Source organism: Zootermopsis nevadensis, unplaced genomic scaffold (assembly GCF_977971745.1).
Source record: "Zootermopsis nevadensis isolate Lab colony 2312 unplaced genomic scaffold, Znev_1.0 Znev_ptg000046l, whole genome shotgun sequence".
Taxonomy (NCBI): Eukaryota; Metazoa; Arthropoda; class Insecta; order Blattodea; family Termopsidae; genus Zootermopsis; species Zootermopsis nevadensis.
Genome location: NW_028259178.1, coordinates 1,126,903 through 1,148,598, shown reverse-complemented (window position 1 = coordinate 1,148,598; position 21,696 = coordinate 1,126,903). Strand labels below are relative to the sequence as shown.

The window sequence follows — 21,696 nt, the reverse complement described above, 5'->3', positions numbered from 1 at the left end:
TAAAATCAACACCTGAATTGAATTACATTTGGTCACGCTTAGGCGTATTTTAAATAACATTTTTCCATCAGTTTCCTTTCTGCGAGTTTTCTGTTTTCTATTTCGCGCTGCGCGTGGAACTGGGCGCTCGGATGTTCTCGAAGCGCCACTTATTTATTAATATTATTATTGCCATTTAAACTACATCCTGGGCAACAAAACTGGAACAATTACAACCTTACCTAACCAAATTATTCATGCGGAATCCCTTGGTTCGGCAACCTGGAACGCACATTTGTCGGCCGGCCAACCAAGGGCTGACTGGGTGGTCTAACGACGCACTCCAATGGCGGACATCAGCACTGAATCCTCTGCTTCACAATTTTTAATATCATTGATTCTCCTGTCCGGTCGTCTCCACTCCTTGCCGTATTTAAAACAGCGTTTAAATCTGTTAAGACCATCAACCTAACCTAAACTAACCTAACTTAACCAAACCTAACCAAACTTAACCAAACCTAACCTAACTTAACCAAACCTAACCAAACATAACTTAACCAAACCAAACTTAACCAAACCAAACCTAACTTAACCAAACGTAACCTAACCAAACCTAACCTAACCAAACCAAACTTAACCAAACCTAACTTAACCTAACCAAACCTAACTTAACCAAACCAAACGTAACCTAACCAAACCTAACCAAACCTAACTTAACCTAACCAAACCTAACCTAACCAAACCAAACCTAACCTAACCTAACGTACGCCGTCGAGACCCATCCATGGCGTCTCAACGACTTCCTGTACCATGAAATCAACCGGGTGTCTAAACAGCCGACCTATTTGGAGCAGCATCGCATCACGTGCGTTGTAGTTTGTCGGCCGAGTACTGACGTCACTTCATACAGCATCCTTGCTTTATCACAGGAACCTCGCAAAACAGCTGAGATAGTTTATGCATGCTCTGACGGCGAAATACAAACGTCGTCTTGTCGAGTTGGAACCCAGAAAAAAGGGAGATCTATTCTGACCTGACGGCCGACCGCCCCCCCACCCCCCGGGGGACCAGCGCAAAGTTATTTGTCTAGCGAGAGTTGGCGCCAATGGGGGGACGTCCGTAACCAAGGAAACGACATGACAACACACAGCGACGGCGCCTGTCAATAGTCCCAGAAGGCCCTCCACCGGAGAAGACCTTTCTTCGCTCTGGACAACGGAAAGCTGATCTCAAGGACAGGCTTCGGGGCGAATGACGACGCACGGCAGTCTCAACTTTCCGGGTAGAAAAATACCAAACGAGAATACAAGCAGAAGACGTCATCAGACCTCCCACTAACCAACAAACAAACGAAGTCCCTGACCTACTCATAGCGAGGTCTTCAAAAAGCCAACACAAGTTGTCTCGTACAAGTTTACCGACGTTTCAGGGCGATCGCCCTGAGGATGGAGGCAGCAAGGACCTCTGAAACGTTGGTAAACTTCCATCAGACTACGCGGCGCTACGACCCAGAAGACGGCCATCTTCGGACACGCCGACGTTAAAACATCAAATTCTACACATTTCTGAAGATGGTTATTACCCTGATGATGGAGGCAGCAAAGACCTCTCAAATGTCACTTACGGATGACCGAAATGTCCGGTACGAGATGGGCGGGGCACGTGGAACGTGTGAGTTAGCTTATTTGCAAAGCCTTTCGGGAAGAGACCCCTTGTTAAACGAATGCGCAGACGCGAGGATAATATTAAAATGGACCTGAAGGAACCAGCTATTTTGTAGCCTGGCTGTGCGGAAGGTCTTGAGAGCCTGGGCGACTATCAGCTTCCGAAGAAGAATAACTGCACACCGTCGTCACTCCACGCCCTCCCTTCGCCCTGTGGCGCCACACATAAAATGGCGGGCGCCCGACTGACTTCTAATTTCGTCCACACGTCGCTAATTGAACTCTGGCCTACGTGACCCCTGCCTCTGGACTCGATACTCGTCTTATATAGGTGTTTCGTTAACGACAGTCTATCAACTGATGGGTTGTTTATTCAGCGACGGATGAGTTTATACGAGAAGGGGGGCGGATAAAAAGTGAAACTGTGACGCGTGAGTTTTGGTTTTTCGTTTTGTGATCTTCGGGTTAGGTTAGATTATGTTGGGCTAGGTTAGGTTAGGTTAGGTTAGGTGAGGTTAGGTGAGGTTAGGTTAGGTTAGGTTAGATTATGTTGGGCTAGGTTAGGTTAGGTTAGGTTAGGTTGGTTTAGGTTAGGTTAGGTTAGGTTAGATTATGTTGGGCTAGGTTAGGTTAGGTTAGGTTAGGTTAGGTGAGGTTATGTTATAAGTGTTTCGTAGTTCACAAGCCCACTTAAAAAAACCGCAGGCAGAGATTTCACTTTCTCACGGCGGTGAGTCCGAAGATGATCGCGTAGTTTGGTAGAACTTCACCGACGTTTCGGCGGTCCTTACTGCCTTCATCATCAGGACGATAAGTACCTGACTATGTAAGCAGCAGACGAGCGCCAACGAGTATGTAGGCAGCATCGACCAGGTGAGCTGTCAACAAGAGTACGGACAGATCACCGAAACGTCCGACTTCTGAGGGCAGGCAGCCATTCAGTTAGTCACGACATCCCTCGTCACAAGGGTCGCTTCCATCAGAACACAAATAAAACTCGATGCGACGGAGGAAAATCGTGAGACACCCAACGTCACACGACTTAAAAACCTCATCACCATAGCAACAACGTCCTTGATCATCTACGGAAAACAGTCTTCTGGCAGAAGTTTGCCGACGTTTCACAGGTACTTGCTGCTTCCATCATCAGGACGATCGCCCTTATTCGTCTGCAAAGTGCATGGTCGGTTCTAAACGAAGTCGCACCTTCCACGATGACATCGTTAAGTACGTACGAAAGTCGTGGCTGATCTTACGATACCATCGCAACGTCCTCTTCGAAGAACAGAATATTCCCGTCGGCCACGCGACATCCACTGGAGTCGGAACCAATTCACTGATGCCATTAAAACATCGATCATACAGTTCCGCTGCTTAATGGAGCGCGTTTATTACAGAGCTCGACGTGAGTGCCACCTGGCGAGCGAAACGAAGTCCTTAAAAGGACTTGAAGAACGTCAATCCACAGTTCCTTCGACTGTCGTAATGGCGTGCGTCTGTCTAATCCAATTAACGCGAAGTAAAAATAGGTCACTCTTACGAACTCTTTCTTGAGTTAACGAAACTCTTTATTAAGTTCCTGGCTCCTTCTCGCCTACTCTCTTCGCGTGTCGCTCGTATGGAAAATCGCGAATTGTTACAAAAGCCCAACAATGGAACGAAAGTGCTCACACACATTCAAAAAGTGTTAACAATGGCTGTCAACAATGACAGAACTGCTCGACACAAAACAAGATCTACTTTCAAGCCTCGCTGTTTGTGAATATCGCACACAGAATCTAAACATTACACGCAAACGACAGAAGAAACTCGAAAGGAAAGATGACCTCATCAGAAATCGAATTATAAATAGACTGTTCATCACGGCCAGCTGGAAACAGTTCCACTGCGAATCAAAGCGGCCGGGCGGCCGGCGATTTGAGCATGGACGAGCCGGACTGCGCGTCGGATTAATTACACTCCGAAGCTAAGTGGTAATTAATAACATGTCCCACAGATTCAATAATCATTTACTTCCAATCGATGTGTTTCGAGCAATTTTCAATGCAAACAGCGATTAATTCCTTAAACAGCGTTAACCACTTGATCTTTGTAATGGTGAAGTCTTGTGTTTTCTTCGCGGTACGGACCGGATTCTTAAATATTATTTGAACGAGTCTCTGCTCCAAATGTTTAATTAATTATCAGAATAAATAACTATTATTTCCTTAAACAGCGTTAACCAGTTGATCTTTGTAATGGTGAGGCGTTGTGTTTTCTTCGCGGTACGGACTGAATTCTTAAAAGTGGTTGAACGAACTTCGGGCTTCAAGCTGTTAATTATCGTGCAGGGGCGTTTGAAACAGAACAAGGAAATGCATTGTGTTGTAATAAGGACAAAAATTTGTACATCCTCAGTAATTTTTCCAACAGAGTTCAGAAAGTGTTGTGAATGATTTGTTTTCGCTGAGCACGCCATTACATTCGCCTGCTTTGTGTAAATGACGTCGTGGCCAAGCGTTCTTAGGACGCCGTTCAGTCCGTGGCAAGAGTCCTGATACTGATCTCCGGTTCGAACTCTGGCACACCCAAAGTCACTACACGACGAATCATAACAAATTAACGCGACAACAGCAGAACTCGCTCCCGAAACGTCGTGTCTATGAAATATACACATCAGACAAACACGATATTAGTGCATCGGATCAACAGTTCTCAGAGAATCCTGGGGTCTCGGGTTCGAATTTATAACTTGTGGTGGTCTAGGCAACACGGAGTTTTCCTCCGTGGCATCCCAACAATTACTCCATTCACACACAGAAGAAGGCAATGGCAAACCACTTCTGGATCATCTGCCAAGAACGTATATGAACAGGTCCCAGTCCGAGAAGAGAAAAGGATGGAAGGATCCTGTTCATATGGACCTGTCGTCAGACAGAACACTAAATAAAATAAATAATAATACCATTTTGTTACCGGCAGGTAAAGAATCTTGTAACTAATTAACTACACGATTCGAAGCGAACCATCAAAGCCATCATCGCCCTGGGATGGTTCGGTCATGTTACAGTCCTCAACGTGTTCCTATCACTCACTTTAATATTATCTTCGCATCCTACAACTCTGGCCCATCTTAACCTCGTTCATTGGTCCAGCAAACGTCACCTGACCGTTTTGGGCCGTCACAAAATTTTCAAATCTAATCATTCGCAGTGAGACGACGCCTTTTTCCGGTCTGTACACGCATTTATCGCACGTGCGCGATGCAAATTTCACGCTATTCAGAAAATCAAACATCATTAACGTCACTTCTCTGCAACAGAAATCAAGCGCTTATTATTTTCAAAGCCGGAAACCGACGTAATGTAAGGTTACATCCGCCGTCAGTCAAAATTCCAAGCATTGCACGTGGTGTTTCTCCGCCAATCATTAATCAAAATGCGTCAATGTGTCTGCCTGATTCAAAAAAATAAAAAATAAAATGGATTCATGTCAATGACTGGACTTTCGCGAGAGGAGTGAACAGGTTCATTTGAATCATTTGAAATTCACATACTTCAAAGCGGCTTCTGTTTATTATAGCACGCGAATTACTTATATAAAAAGTATGTTATCACTTCAAAGAGCTTTTTTCAAAGACCTGGCAGGTTTAATAAGATGTCCATGAGTCCTGAGCTCCTACCACGGATCTGATTCGTCTTGGAATGGACCCGGAGGAACACAGCGGTCTAGGGGTACGGAGAGGGAATCGACTTCTCGGATGACGTCGACCCAGGCTTCATCCGTGGTTGTCCTCACGTCACTCCACACAATCTCGACTTTTTCAATACCAGGCGTTCGCGATAACCTTTGTTGAACCTCGATCGACAGCGGTCCTCCTGATGGCAGTAAGACCATCAGCGAGAGAGGCAAGACAAACGGATGCTGTGACGTGGGTTCGATCCTCGGTGCCTGTGGCCGTCGTTCAGGCGCTAATCGAACGACGAACGGTCTTTGAACTCGTGGAAAAAAAACATCCTTACACTTCGATCCTTTGAAGGAGGCTACGACATGGCGTGGCCTGCGTAGTAAAAGAGTATTGATCCAGTCGAATCGAAAATTCCAATAAATATTTTAATACGGGTCACGCGACGTTTCGAACAGCCCGTATATTAATTAATAAGGACCACATCCCGTGTACAACATTTCCGCAAGAAGAGTCTATGTCGAGAAACACCGACAGCGAAATTACTCTGCACGTACATTACATACTTTTAACACAAGGTTCTGATTCTGACAGAAAATAAGGTTGCAACTGGAACACAGTCATCTTCAAGACTATTAATCCTCGTGTTGACAAGGGCCCTCCTCCGTTCCTTGTTCTGAGCCAGCTGAATCCACTCCACGCCTTCACACGTTCCTCCTCTGCGTCCATTTTTAATACGACCCGCAAATGACTCGTCGCCCAGGCACCAAATTCTGACAGTGCCTTAAATTTCGTTCATAAAAATTACCGGAACAGAGCAGAGACTTTTTACAATCGATTCTGCTCTCACGTCGTGGGCCCTTCGTAACCTGGGGACGGTCTCAGTCAAACAGCTGTGACCTCGTGACCCACAGACCCGCGAGGAAGCAGGACGTAGCTTCTGATTCCAATTATACATTCGCTAAAAATATCAACACGCGAAACAAGTGAACAGAGGAAGCGGATAGTCGCAGACTGAAAATGCCAAGATGGCTGTCTTCTGGGTTGCAAGGCCGCGCAGTCTGACAGGAATCCACAAGAAATTGTAATCGGACTGCCCGAAGAGCCGACGTTTTGAGACCACGGGCAACCACGTGGTCACTCTGAGAATTTCAATACCGTACACAAAACTCCAGTTTCAAATTCGATACGTCTAAAAAGATGATAAGACAAAGTCGATGAAATTACGAACATGAAAAATCCGAGTAGAATCGAAGGCCTCGAATATCTGAGGTTCGGAACGGACACTCGGTCCAGCGTCGGCCCAGTCCACGCGGGTCACTGCAACTTTCTTGGGGGTGGGCTCGAACCTCGAAGAATCGGCAACTGTCAGCGTCCGGCCCTGACACACTTCTAGTGGATTTGCCCATGGTCTAAATTGAAAAAAAAATTCGACGTTCCGGGAGCTGGATTGTTCTTCAACCTTCTTCAGGTCCGAGTCTGAGGCCAGGGGCCCCATCTGACAGGCCTCCTCCTGTCACCCCCCACCCCATTTTACCTGAATACAGAAGTACATCCACCTCCCGAAACGTCGAAAATTTACAACTTTATAATTTACACCATCGATAAACTTCAAAAGAATAATTCAACTTTTCCTCATATAACGTTCGCTTACACATATTAAACCGAGAAAAATACCCAACGTATCTTTTTTGGAATATAAAACGTGAATTCGAGAATCAAAATGTGTTTTGTCCCCGGCGGTCACTCGACACCCCCCTCTGGCACGAAACATGAGGGGAAAAATGCATCATGGCGACAGAGCGTCACGTCCCTTTTCCTTAAAATGCCTTGGTCCATCGTAAGTAATGGGAAAACGAACGCCGTCCGGAATAAAGAAGACTTTTTTTTGGGGGGGGGGGCGGGGGGGGGGTAAAACAAATAGACACGGAGACCTATTTAACGACGCTTTTTCAGTAGCTCAGACTACACAGCGTCGAGTCTCAGCGATATCTTGATAAGACGTCAGACTGTCAAAGTTAATCGACTCGAAGATCCCAAGTATTAATTTAATATCGAAGCAGCAGAGATAAATGGACCTCACAAAGCGGGCTCACCAACGTCTGCACGCAGGCAACTACGAGAATTATTATCCCAGGAGCTCAAACAAAACTCTCAAAGACACTGCAAGTGATTACAATTAACCAAAGTCCATTAAAGCTCACGAAGGACCAGCCATTCTCAACCTTATTCTGGCCCCCGCGTTCTTACAGTAACACAAAAATCTTTCAAGACAATAACACCAAATAGTTAACTCCGGCTGAGCAGAGCCCTCGCCGAATGTTCATCACCGTGTTCACAACAGGTTGCCTGATCCAGACGAACGAAATCCCCGCCATATTCAAGGTTGGTTTTAAGACTGCCTTCGCGTTTGCATCTAAGCAGTCAAAATCATCTCTGGCCTCCATTAATTATCCGTGCTTTTGTTAGTACGAGACCATACAATCGTACGGAGGCATCTACCGCCATCTGTTTTTGCCTCTGAGTGACTAAACGCTGTGTAATGCATGAAGCGAGCAAAAGACTTCGCCGCCAAGCGGCAAGAGACGGTCAACAACGAAACAAACGAACGTCGATTTCAGGACGCGAATTTAAGCGAACAAAACACAATTCACAGTTTCTCTTCGCATTTCATTCGTCGGTTCTTATTATACGCGGATATTACTCTAGAATAAAGACGCTTACACGGGTTACGTAAGAGAATTCGGCCTCAAAGTTCCCACAACTACGGCCCCCATCAACAGCCAATACTCTGGATCACTGTGGATCACTGCACCTTCCTGCTTTACCGAGTGCACCTCACAGGCATTCTTTACGCGGGCAGGCAGACAGCTTGTTGCGTGCAGTGCTCTTTTGGAACATCGCTCTTTGCAGGAAGCTGCTAATTCACTTTGCATTACGTCACGTCTGCATTCATTATCAAGGTTTTTCCAATAAAAGTGTTTGTTAACATGTCATCAAAATGGCGAAAGAATCGGTTTAAAAGTAATATCCGAAAAATCTTCAGTAAAAATGAAATAAATAATAGTAATTCAAAAAACTACGTAATACATTTCCTGTTTCATGCAATAAAAACTGTAACTTAAGTAGGGTTCAAAGCTCATGTAAGCCAGAGCCCAGCGCGCCAACACAGGATATCACTTTTTAAGCCATTAACATTAAATTAACAGCACAAAATTTGTGTGACTAGAAATGTGTGCTACAATAATTGGGTTTCGTGTGCCATGTTCTCGTTTTACACACAAGCGTGTTTATACGATACATCTGATAAGCCAATGTCTAAATAAACACCCGTCTCCAGTTTTCGTACTCTTACTGGCCCATCCTTCCCACCGACAACACAGCGAGTACAGTTCCCGGGACGAAACTGTGCGTTCCCCTACGTCACTAGCTTGCCGCACAAGGAAAACACACGCCACATAGCGTGGGAAATAAAAATGTGTCAGTGAGCCACCGAGCCACGTCACAAAACTCCTGATCTCCCGACGGGCGTAGAACGAACAGATTTCTCCCACCTACTTCCAAGCTGAATTCAGTGTACAGTGCACATCGAACACAGAGTGGATTCACAGCACGGTGCAAAATACACAAACAAGATTCACACGCAGGTGCGAATCGGGAGTTTCTGCGAGACACAAACACACTGCAAAATACCGCCAACAGAACATCCTTTGTTGCTGATGGACAGTATCAAGCCTCAAGACGTTTCGGAAGCACACACACACACACACACGGACAGACATGGCCTGCTCTCTAAGGGTTGCCGAATGTCAAAGTACCAAACTATACCGTGAACTGTTTTCTGATTTAAGCCAGGAGGAGATCAGATGAATTAGGAAACGAGATGGTACGGGGACTTCTTTGCGCACGGCTCATTGTTGACAGAACAACATCTGCTTCACGTAGAACAGAGCGTCGGTATATTTGTTGTTGCTTTTCAAAGTTCAAAGGCGGGAAAAATTGGGGAGAGCGGGCAGACAACAAATAGTCGTACATTTAAAATAATTTACGTGTTTCTAAGTAAGAATCCACCCATCGTTAAAGCTATCGATTTAGTAACTTCCGATTTAAGAATATTAGGTACAACCAAGAACCAATTAATTTTTTATCACTGATTCTTTGCTATTGTTTTACGTACAGTATTTAACAAATTCATCTTCGATTTACGAATTTTTACTTTACGAATACTTTTCGTCGTAGAAAGTACGTTTTCCAATTCAGATGGTAATTCTAGAAAATCGATCAAATTTAAATAGTGAACGGCAATGCTACAGAGACACAGGAAGGAAATTAATAATGGAACACAATGCACGCTTTACCAGGTTCTACAAATGATTCGAGCTAAACAAAGGCAGAAACTGAATCTAACTTTGGTTCTGTTTTGTGTCTGATATGAATCTATTCCTCCACATTAAAATATAACTGAAGGAATCAACAATGTCCAACGCCACGCGGGTATAATCCATTATAAATAACAAGCACACAGCAAGTTATAAATTTCGATGTTCAGTACTCACGTGTCCAGCAGCAAATAAGCCCCACTTTACCACCCATAACACCTTCGACCACCGACCGCGTTCAATTCGCGACTGACAATCGCTCGTCCGTCCACAGCCAGCTCACCTCAACAACCCCCTCCCTCCCACCCACTAACTTCCGCGCAGGCGCGAATCAGTCGCTGCCCGACTGTCAATTATTGACGGTATTTATAATCATTACCCGCCAGGTGGGGACAGTTGCGTTTCAAACCAGAATTGTCAGCTGATTCACAACTGAACAGTGTTTTCTGAACGAACCGGCTGATATAATGGGAACATTCTCTGCGGTACTTGGGAGATATTTCACAGAGCACATCTGTTCCAATTCTCACCTGGGCGTTCACTTGAAATTAGAATCCTGTATTATGACGAAGATTTCTTATTCTGGGTAGTGATTCCGTGTAGACTCGTACGTAGTTACCAACATACTGTCTCCATCTTCAGGCTGTAGCCAACTTTAGAAGACAGTCCTGAAGACGGAAGCAGTATGTTTCGCCGAAACGTTGGTATCTACGTACTAGTGTACACGACGTCACAAACCCAGCACAAAGACGATGTCTCCTCCGAGACTCGTTTTAATATTATTTGCACGAGTAAGTCTGTCGGATCCTTGAAACTTTCAATTTCATAAGCAACCTGAGTACTCGCGTCTGAGCTCAACATTTCGAAAGGTTAGATCAAACGATTCGCTGGTGATCTCCAAGATCCAAACGCACGCAGACCGTCTACCCGATCTGATCGCTGGCCGATACATCCCAGTATACGTGTGCAGTCTCCTTTCTGATCCCCGTTTGTTGTCTGAATGTCTTTGGGTCGGCATTGGCTTAAGGGCTCTCACCTAGATGTCAGCACGGGGCCGTGGTTTTAGGATTTTATCTGCAACGAGTCCTCATGATGGAGGCGGCAACGACCTCTGACCGAAAGTCATCATATTATTAAAAACTTTACAAAATGATACGTATATTCGCTTGGCTTCGATCGATACCGAGCACCGAAGATCCTCAAGCAGGGCTACACGACGTTTCGGAACTCGATTATCTTGTCTTCAAGAGGTGTTCTTTATATCAGCCAGAAAGGGTTGGATCGCGACTGACAACCGAAGATGGTGGCAGAGTGAACCGGTGTCCTTGCGCGTTCCAACTCACTTTACATGGTCGCCATGTTAGTATTTTTGTTCTTGGTGTACCTGGTTGCTAGCTAGCTCAAGAAATTCGTAATTTAAGTGTAATTAACGACGTTATATCAACTGTTTAGGTTGATTAAAAATACAGAACTGTAAAAAGCGGTTGTGTCGTGTTTTACAACGTAAATTCCAAGAATTCACATGTGAGAGGATTAAACATCGATAAACACAACGATATCTCGCATCGAGTCTCGAATTCAGCGACTTATCTCGAGTCCAAGCGATTCTGTGTGTTCGCAGACCCTAGACGTGGGGTCAGGCGGCGATTTAAGGGTGAACAATCGATGACTCACAATTCAGATTACAGAAGTCACCCCCATATTTACGACTCCCCCTTTTCGCAACCAAAGCCGGGGGATGTGAGGGTTGAAACCTCAAACCTCACGACTCGTGAACGATCCTCATAACAGGGCAAGAATATCAAAACGCTCATTCGACGAACTGCGTCGCGTATGAAGGCGTCTTTTCGTGATTAAATTTGCTGTCACTCCGGAATGACATCTGGGTTTTGACGTTTTGATGCTAAGCTTTCGGTTGAACTTGTCGTTTCCATCTTCAAGGCTCGGCTTTATAATATGTTCGTGATCATCGACATGAAACACGTAGGCCTCGCATGTCGACCGGACTCTTACGTATTCGTATTACATTAAAAACAGATCTGGCACTCCACCTTTCAAATCCCTATCCGCTCACCACTCATTAACTTCTATTCAGTCAACTGAGTGTAAGAATTTAACGCTTAAAAACTCTGTAGCCGTAGTAGATAAATCCTCGATACTTCGTAATCCGAAGGTCGTGTTCTGTCTCCATGTGATTTCTTGAAGTTTGATTTGTGTTTTTTCAACAGAATGGATAATTTCGCCGAGTTAACTTTTCCTCTGCGGAATAGGACGGCCCGAACATAGTAAAAAATATTCCTTTTGTTTTGTTTGTTTAAATCTTGTCAGTGTAATCACAATAAAATCCCTATTAAATATTAAAATATTACTATAATTAACATTTAAAATATATTAAATGATGTTCTCTATCGAAATGTTCGAACATTTCGATAGAGAACATCATTTTAATATATTTTAAATATTTAAATGTTAATTATAGTAATATTTTAATATTTAATAGGAATTTTATTGTGATTACACTGACAAGATTTAAAACAAATATATATTTATCACAATATGACGCAACTCTATCATCTCAAAAAATATTCCAAAAAAATGTTTGATCCCTCTGACTCGGACGTAATCTGTGCTATAAATGAACCAAGCCCGTAGAAACGTCTGCCCGTCGCTGTAACTCACTAATTGGGTTAAATGACAAGTGACTCACGTTCAGAGTGACGGGCGTCATTTTGAAACTAGAAAGTCAAAAATTACTATTATTTATAACGTTTTGAAATGTTTCTCGTACTGATTCGTATACTAAATCGTAATTCTTAAATCTCTGATTTTGAATAAAAATTATAAATACAGTCATCTCTGTAATTACGTAAGTTTCATTAACGCGAATTTGCTCCAACGAGATCGATGAATCGGTAAACGCTGTTTAATTTGCGAATTTGCTTTTATGCAATTTCATTCCCGGCGCTTTAAACTTTCAAAGGACTAATTTAATCTCTGCGGAGGTCCCGGGGTCATTTTTACTACGCGATTTTCTATAGGTCGGCGTCTTACATGAATGCAACTATCGCATAACAGCAGAGATGACTGTACACATCAATCACATGAAAGAATCGCGGGGACCAACGAATTGCCGATTGTAAGTGTATAAAATATTTTGTTTTTAAATTCCCTTTATTTTATTTACGTTATTTCAGAGCTTTAAATGCAATGCCATTATATTACTCGTCAATATTTGGGTGCTGGGAACGCGTGTTATTGACTTCGCACTGATTTAAATGATAAAAAGAGTTTCAATTTACGCCGATTCCGTTTACGCCGGCGTAAATCGAGGGCTACCTGTACTGCGAATATGATCAATATCTTCAAATTCAAATACGTAATATCCACTGAGGGGTTTTAAGGGCGGATGAAACTGTCTTCACATTCCCGATAAGAGTGACGTCCCTGTCACAGGACCTACAGACGTCAACTTTCGTAACGCGGTGTCACCAAATGGTCCCTGAGCAGGAACCAACACCAACATCGCTGAAATATCTACCGACAGTGCAAAGGCCTACCCCTTGTCATGTAACTTCGACACAAAATCAATCAATCAATCAATCTGAAGTGTAAATGGAAGGAGAGAAAGACTTTGACACCATCAGGACGTGTGTACTCACCGGCCGTCTCGTCTGCATGCGACACTGTCAGGTCCAGCAGGCTCCACGGCTTCTGCTGTAGCTGACGCCTCACCCCCGCCCTGTCCGCCCCCACCACCGCCCCCCGCGGTTGCCTTGCCCCGCCTAACATCTGCTGCTGAAGGAGCGGGGCACTGGACATCAGGTCCCACTGACGAAGCTTTTCCCTGTCGATTTCAAAGGACGGCGACGGCTTAGGGGGGAGGCCGCCGTCCTCTAAAAAACGCTTTCTGAACGTTTCCTGGTCCTCGTCCCAGACGTATCCTTCCAGATACGTCTGTCCTCGCCTGGTCCTCTCCAGACTCTCGGAGTACCGAGACAATCGCTCGTAGTGGACGCCGTCGTCCTGGCTCTGGCTCTGCTGTGGGCGTCGTTGCGGCCTCCGCCGGCCCTCCCTGTAATCCTCGTATTCTTTCTGCCTCGACGGATTAAGCCAACTGTGGCTGCCTCGCGCCATGCTCTCGTTCACGTACGTCACATCCCGGGTGACCTTCTGCCTTGCGCAGGCTTCGGCGGACAGCGGATCTGAACGTCGGCAGCTCTGCTCCATCGTCGAAGTCGTCGCCGCACTAGAGTTGCTGAGCCTGCTGGTACTCCTTGCTCCACGCCCCCCGTCCAGGTTGTCCAGCGACCGGGTTTGCCTCAGGCTGACCCTTCTTAGACTCTCCCTCCAGAGGACATCCTCCTCCCACAAGTCATTGCCTTCACATGGACTCAAACACGCCTCATCCTGTACTGGCGGAGGACGCCTCTCTCTCGCGTCTGCCTCGGGGTGTTCAGTGTCTTGTGTCGGGACGCTCACCCCCGCGTCGGACCTGCTCTGGTGGGTTTGTGATACAGCGTGAGGTACACTGCTGAGTGACACTGTCAATTCCGAAGACTGGAGCATCCTGTTAACTTGAGGACTTCTCAAATTAGAACGCGGTTCGATATCACCTTCGAGGATAACCGGGCCTTCGAGAAGACCTTCCAGAGACCTGCTTCTTCTCTGCGGTTGATGTGATAAATTCCTGACCGACTCGCCCCCTGCCAAAGGCGACGACTTGTCTCGCAATCCGTGTGGGTACAAGTTCACGGTGTTGGCGGTCCCATATACATCCGGGATCTTGGAGCGGTCCCCGTGTACCGACGTCAAGCCACGGCCTCCCGTCGCTTTGCGGCGCTGGAGAGTGTCGGCCTCGTACAAGTTTCTCTCGTCCACGTGACCTCGCTTGTTTGCAGCCCCCAGAAAATGAACGGTTGTCGACCTGAGTTCTTCTGCCAGGAGTCGATTCGCGTCTTCATTTGACGGAACGTGATGGTGAGGAGACGCTGGCACCGGTAAGCCTGGTGACTGGTGTATGGCGTTCACTTTGCGCCCGATATCATTTCTTTTGACGAACTGCGAGGTCTCTATTAAGTCGCCGCGCTGGTTGTTCAGAGGCTGTGCGCGCGACGTGGAGGTCGAACGGGCTGCCGTGCTTACGGGGGTGAACACGAAGTGTTGCGCGTGTCCGCGCGAGCTGTTGACACTTCGCTCGGACGCGGAGCTGGCAAATCCGTCGTCTTCCCCTTTCAGAAGGTCCGAGTAGTAGTACGGGGCGTGCTGGGCATCGACGCCAAGGGCCTCGACTCTAGAAACGGCCCGGTCACCCGGTCTGACGGTACCATCAGAGAGATTCGTTGTCGCGGGTACGTCAAAGACGAAATCATCGGAATGACCCGGGGGAGGCAGATTCTCGTACTCAACTTCCATCTTAGGCGACGACGTTTCGGAATGGCGAAAAATCGATCGATCACTGTCCCTCTTCGCTGCAATGTTCATCATACCCGGGGGCTGAACGGAGTCCCCAACAGCTTCGTCTCTGTCTGGTGCGCAGTGATTACTTCTGCTTTCGCCATTTTCCGTCGTATTCTCACACGATGGAAGAATTCTTTCCGGTATCTCATATAAATGTGTGTTCAACGCCTGAGTTTCGTTTCGAAACGTCCTATGGTAATCGTAATTAGCATCCTTCGAGTACGTGTCTACATTGAGACCGTCTCTCGCCTGCAGCTCCTCGATGTATTGGTCCAGGTCTAAGCTCAAGCCGTCATCCAATTCCATAGCCAGACCGCTCCTACTCCCCACCGACTCCAGATCACTCCCGTTTGTCCGGCATTCCAATGTCGGGGTTGGCAGAACGAATTCTGGGACACTCAGTCCCCCGATGACGTCATCAGACAGCGGACGCCTCTTAAGCAAACGGTCTACCGAGTTTAAACCTTGTTCTTTTCTGAGGGAGAGTGATTTGCTGGCACAGCCACGAACGCCTGATTCTAGACCGTACATCGGCTGAGGAAAGAGGGCAGATACTGGATGACCCTCGTGGCTGACCGACGTCTCGTTCATCCAAACCTTACCTTCGTCCTTCTCGGTTGATTCGGATTCGCTGTCGGCTTTTGAAAGAATCGGGGACTGATTCTTTACGCCGCAGTCATGGGGTTCTAAAGACACGTCGAAGTCATCCAAGGGCAGCGGGCTTGTGGGAATGGGAGGAGGCGACACGAGGTCACTGTCAGACGAGTCGTGCTGTTCCGCTGTCGACGTGGGCACGCTGCCCAGGACAATCAGCGCCCTGTCGCTGCTAGCCCCGAGGTAGTACGACGCGGGGCGGAACGTATCCGACAAACTAAATCGGGGATGGCGAGGAGTGTCGAGGGAATCCAAGTCTTTCGAGGCTTCGTCGTCAGCGTCAGAGCTGTCACGGTCCGACTTCTGCTGCTGGACTGAGGTCGAAGACGAATTCAGTATATCCGGAAGGCTAGTGCGTTGAGGAGTTGGCGGCAGGGCGTCGACGGCGTCCTCCTCTCCCGACTTCGACTTTTCCGAAGAATCCTGTACATTAGAAGCGTCAGGCTTGTCCTTATCACCACACTCGCGTTGAAGGGCGTCTGACATGTCAAATCCGTCCCGGACTTTCAACGCCTCTCTCAAGGGACTGACTTCCATGTAAACGGGCTCGTACTGCGTCGACGCTTTGTACAGGAACTCGTAATGAGAGGCGACCCCGCCGTTCTCCTTGGTGTTAGAATCAATTTCGTAGTACCGGGGGCTCTCGGGAGTGGCGTACGTCGGTGTTGAATCGATGGAGGCGACTCTGTTAAGACCGAGCTTCGACATGGAATGTCTGGGGTCGGAAGCCAACAACGAACGGACAACGCCGTCAGTCATTTCCACGTAGGAGCTCTCTTCACACCCGCCGCCCCCAAATATGTTCTCCAGAATTACCGTTTGTGACGCCGAGGGGCTCCGGGCGTTGCCGAAGGCGTCAGGTGGCGCCAACACCGCTTTCTTCGAAGGCGTCATTGGCATGTAATGTTCTTCTGCGTTCGCCAAGTCGTCGTCGGTTCCTTTTCGCGTGTCTCTGCTCGCCTCGCCAGTTTCTCCTGGTGATTTACAGTGCTGGGAACCCGCGGGCGTACCACAGGCAGAATCGGAGTCGTCGTAAGTCAGAAGAGACTCCGCCATGCTCAGACGAAGATAGCCAGGAGTTACTATAACTTCCAGGTCGTCGCTTGCCGTGGGATCTGTCTCAGTGTGACCCGTCTTCGAGTCCTTCCTCTTCCTGTGCCTTCCGAGGTCTCGACAGGAGCTGAAGAACCTCTCCCTTCGTCCGAGAGCAGCAGCGACTTCTTCGTCCTTGTCCTCCTCGCCGTAGTCGCTGCAGACAGCGCCTAGTCCGCACTCAGCGCGCTGAGGTTCCACAAAGGTTTCGGTCGTTTGCCTGACATCTTCAAGGTCACTCGACGTATCATACAGTAAAGTTTCTGTGTCGCTGAAGACGCATCGCTTTCCCGGTCCGCCCTCGTTGCTGCGTTCGTCCTCGGCGGCTTGGCGTTCTTTCATCAGCTGTGACTTCCTTTCGAAGTCCGCCAACAGATCTCGGACAGACTTCGCCTGCTTCTCGTGTTGACTCGCGCTTTTCTGTGATCTGTGGTACAAGTCGATAGGATTTTCCTTGCTGGAATATCCACCGTCACCGAACGCGAATGTGCATAGGTCAGATTTCCGTCGTCGACGTCGAGATTCTTCTGCTGGTGTGTCCAGCTGCTCCGTGCTCTTGAGGCTCGAGACGTGGGCCTCGTTGGGATGGTACATGGGAGCAGACATCTTGAGAGGTTCCTGCATCTGCAGGGACTCCCTAATTAACGATGACTCATCGCGTTCGTTACCAATTTCGAAAGCTTTAATGCGACTCTGAACAATGTTCTTGGGTGGCGAGTCGACAGACTGAGTGAAGTCTTTGCCTCCCTCTCCCCCCCTCTTGCCACCTCCGGGGCGCTGGTGCGAGAACTTCGTCAGCTGTGGTTCGTTTTGTGTCAGACTCCATTCTTCCTTGGTTTTGCCAGGATCTCTGGCCTGCGAGGGACCGCAGTTCAGTTCATGAACTGGATAAATCAGCTCAGAACTGTCCCTTAGATTTATATTTGAGTTCTGGAACTTGAGTAACTCCGTGAACCCAGGCATTGAGCGGCCAGCCTGCAGAGTGTCGTACCCAGAGTCGGAGTGCTTTCCATTCGAACACCTGTCGTCCTGCAGACTAGTACTGCTCGTATTTCTCGGAGAAGTTTCCTGCGAAAGACGCCTGTCCACGTGGCACCAAGACTCAACTTCAAGGGGCGGTCCCTGACGGGCATTCTTAACCTCATTCGCGCCAACAGACACTTCAGTGGGCCTAATTTCTGGACTCCTCCTCGGCTGTTCCGTCGAGTAAGCCCCTTTATGATTTTTTGATCTTAGTGGGGCAGAACGTCCCTGAAGACACCCTTCCCTATACGCTGCATCGGGGGGTATCTCCTCTTGGCTGTCTCTGCGGTTCCTAGACTCCGGTGCGGCCATTTTGTTATTACATGACTCAAAATGGCGATGGCGGTGGTGAGATTTTGTACTGACTGGGGCGGTTTCATTCTCTGTGACGGGTGGGGGTCGTATTTCTGTGCACGCGTGCGGAGGAACGGAGGAGTGGTGGTGGTGGCGACGACTCAGTTTTCTCTCGGCACTACCATGTCGTGACCTTCCTGCCTGCGAGGGGCGTCGAACTCGCTTTCTCGCCTTGCGAACGTCACCTGGCACTGAATCAATCCCAGAAGAGAATAAAATGTTTTTACTCTCCTCTTATGAACAAGAAGAGTATAATTCTTTGAGATTTTGACTTTTACTCTAATTAATAGCAAATAAAGTACGAAAGAAAAAAAAACTAACCTTAAAATATACGATTTGTGCTGGAATTATTATTTAAAATAATGGCACTCACAAAAAAAAAATGTTCAAAACTGAAATTTGAATCTCAAATAACGAAGAATTTTTAATCCTAGGTTAGTAAGAAGTTCTTGAATCATGCAGTTATTCAGAGTCTGGTTCAGAGCAGAATTATCAGCAAATGTTTAAATTTTATCGTAAGGAAAAAAAAATCCATTTTCCATGCCACTGTTAAATAGCGAGAGTTTGGAGGGTAAAATTGAGTGTTAGTACAAAACGAACAAACCCAAGCAGGCAGGAAGTTGCCACAGGTCGAAGTCTGGATTTTACGTCAGTCTGGATATTCTTACAGAATTCCCACAATTTTACCTTGAATACTGCGGGGGTTAAAAGCAGGCATTTCTTGTTTGTTTTTCTACCAAACAATGCCACATGCAGATGAAGTGAACTCGGAAAACAATTAATCAACACAGACTGAAAAGCCACACACCTAGGAAGAGTGTAAGTTCGTACCATACTTTTTAATTCACATATTCTACGTAAAAACACATTCTGCTGCCCTCGCGTCGGCACCCACGCTGAAACAACTGATAAACTATTTTACATCGACTTAATTTCACTTAAATCTGGTTTACAAGTAACAAAGTTCACACACAAGATCTTCGGAGCTTGTCGGACTGCCACGGCTGTGAAATCCTTCCACGCCATTTCAAGTGTCAAATTGCCTTAGGAACAGAAAAGGTCCAGACCGTTAAGAAACAACTTTTCAACCTGAAATCCTAACGTCTCTTAACCTCAACGCTTTTACTCCGATGCTCCAACACCATCTTCTTCAGATGGTAAGATGGTAAAGTTGCGTCATATTGTGATATAATAAATATATATTAAATCTTGTCCGTCTAATCACAATAAATTCTTATTAAATATTAAAATATTACAATAATTAACATTAAAAAAAATATTTAAAATATATCAAATGATGTTCTTTATCGAAATATTCGATTTACATTAGACCATAATTTTCTCACGACATGTTTCAGTTCCTAAAAGAACAACATCGAGCATGTTATTGGAATGGAATAGAGTCTTGAAAAGAACATCATTTGATATCTGATAAAAATCTGATAAAAATGTACGCTAAAATAATATATAGAAATTGTATTTATGTTATTATTGATTTGAAGCTTTATATAATTATATACACCTGAAGATGGTTCTTTTAGGAGCTGAAACATGTCGTGAAACATGAAAAATGATGGTCTAATGTAAATCGAATATTTCGATAAAGAACATCATTTGATATATTTTAAATGTTAATTATTGTAATATTTTAATATTTAATAAGAATTTATTGTGATTAGACGGACAAGATTTAAAAAATATATAACCATCTTCTTTGTTCTACCTGTAAATCCCGCTTCCTATTCCTGTACCAAACCGAAAAGAAAAACCAAGGGTGGCGAGTCCTTCGCAGGCGCAAGGCGTCGTCCCTTGTGAGGTACGAGACGCATTGCTGGAAATGGTAAACAGTGCCTCAAGAACATGAAACAGGGGTGTGCTTACGCTAACGGGGTTTCGCCTCGGCTGTTCGAAACGAGGGGGGTTTCTATCCACGCGCAGAGCACTGCAGAATGTGAATGCTTCCAGCCAGCAATTAAACATATTTTATTTATTAAGTATAAAATGTCTGAAAAGAAAAAAAATATGAATATCTATTTGGCACATTTATCATCCAGTCAAAGTTTGTCCCATTCGTTCCTGAAGATCGCTTAAACCGCGATGTGAATTTGTTCGCTGAAAATGCAAAAGAATGAACCGGAAATCTAGCATAAAAGCTTCACATCTGTCGTCAAATACGTCAAATGAACGGAACGCTGAAATACCGACGACCACCCACAGAGTTAAATGACGTCAGACGCAGAAGACCACAGACAACATTTCCTCTCTCAACTTGACACAGCTTCCAGACAAACGGAGAGGTTTGCTAATCTGCCGATCCTTCAGGAACTTTCTTATTAAAGTCTATTCAAAAGAAAGTCATTTTGCCAACAAGTGTCACTTCAAAACTGATAAACTGCACAACGGAACTCGTTCAAGGAGAATTTTTACAAAATTAATTGTAACTACGCTACCAAAACAGATTTGGACACGTAAGAGTTCGAACTTCAACGCTAGATAAGATGAGAGAATGAACTGGAAGAGACTAGTTAGGAAGCGACCACGACATAATTCAAGGGGCCATCCAGGAATTTGCTACTTGAGCCAAGAAAACTCGCTGGAAGCATCAGTCAGCTGCCTGGTTCATGCCGGTTACCAAGTTACGAAAGAAGTCAATGTCAGGAGCGGAGTTCTTCGTCTCCTCATCCTCAGCATGAGTTTGTAGACTGCGCGACAATTCCATTTGGAATACGTGCAGTTTAAATATGAATAAAAATACTTACAACTAAGAATGGAAGAATGAAGAATCATTAACGTACATGACGTCTGACATTTGTAAAGTTTGAAACCTCATTTACAGTGCAAATTAAGGTGATGTTAGACCAAAACGTTCTTTTCAGAAAGAAAGAATCTTTAGATTTTTGCACCGACTGAAAAATGGAAACATCTTCAAGAATAAGCCGAGAACAGTAAGAGATAATATTAGAAGAAATCTGGCTGAACAACCGCAAATTCATCCAATCTTTTGCATTTGGCCGAGTATCAGACTCATCCCATAACGAAAGAATTTAACGCACATCTTCTTCGACCTAGTATGTGACAGTACGCAAACGCACGTCGGTCTGAAAACAGTCGCCAGATCGGCCGTGGAGTAAGCGAGTGCAGGTATGATTTCAGGTTCTCACAGCGGTGAGTATGACGACAGTCGTGTTCGAGGTTGTTGGACTACACGGCGCTACAACGCAGATGACAGCCATCCTCAGACGCGTACAAGTTTGAAACGCCACAACGCGTAAAGACCTTGAAAATCTGGGAGCCATTCGGATGCGGCAAATTATGCGAGAAACGGAACAGCGACTGATGAAGTTATTAAGGAACGATGTCGGACAAGCGTGAGACAAATTTTGCATAAAGAAACTGGAACGTATTTTGCTCCAAATATTACAATTACTGA

General features: G+C 45.9%; 1 protein-coding gene across 17 annotated transcripts in view; it reads right to left on the bottom strand.

Moving 5' to 3' along the window:
• The window catches only part of kmr (pleckstrin homology domain-containing family A member kramer), a 144,131-nt gene that overhangs the window by 45,720 nt on the left and 76,715 nt on the right, over positions 1–21,696 (bottom strand). For all 17 annotated transcript variants that reach the window (XM_087360747.1, XM_087360749.1, XM_087360742.1 and 14 more), the window contains one exon: positions 13,346–18,457. In XM_087360747.1, coding sequence (XP_087216873.1) covers positions 13,346–18,457 — 5,112 coding nt within the window. The remainder of the gene's footprint in view (positions 1–13,345; positions 18,458–21,696) is intronic.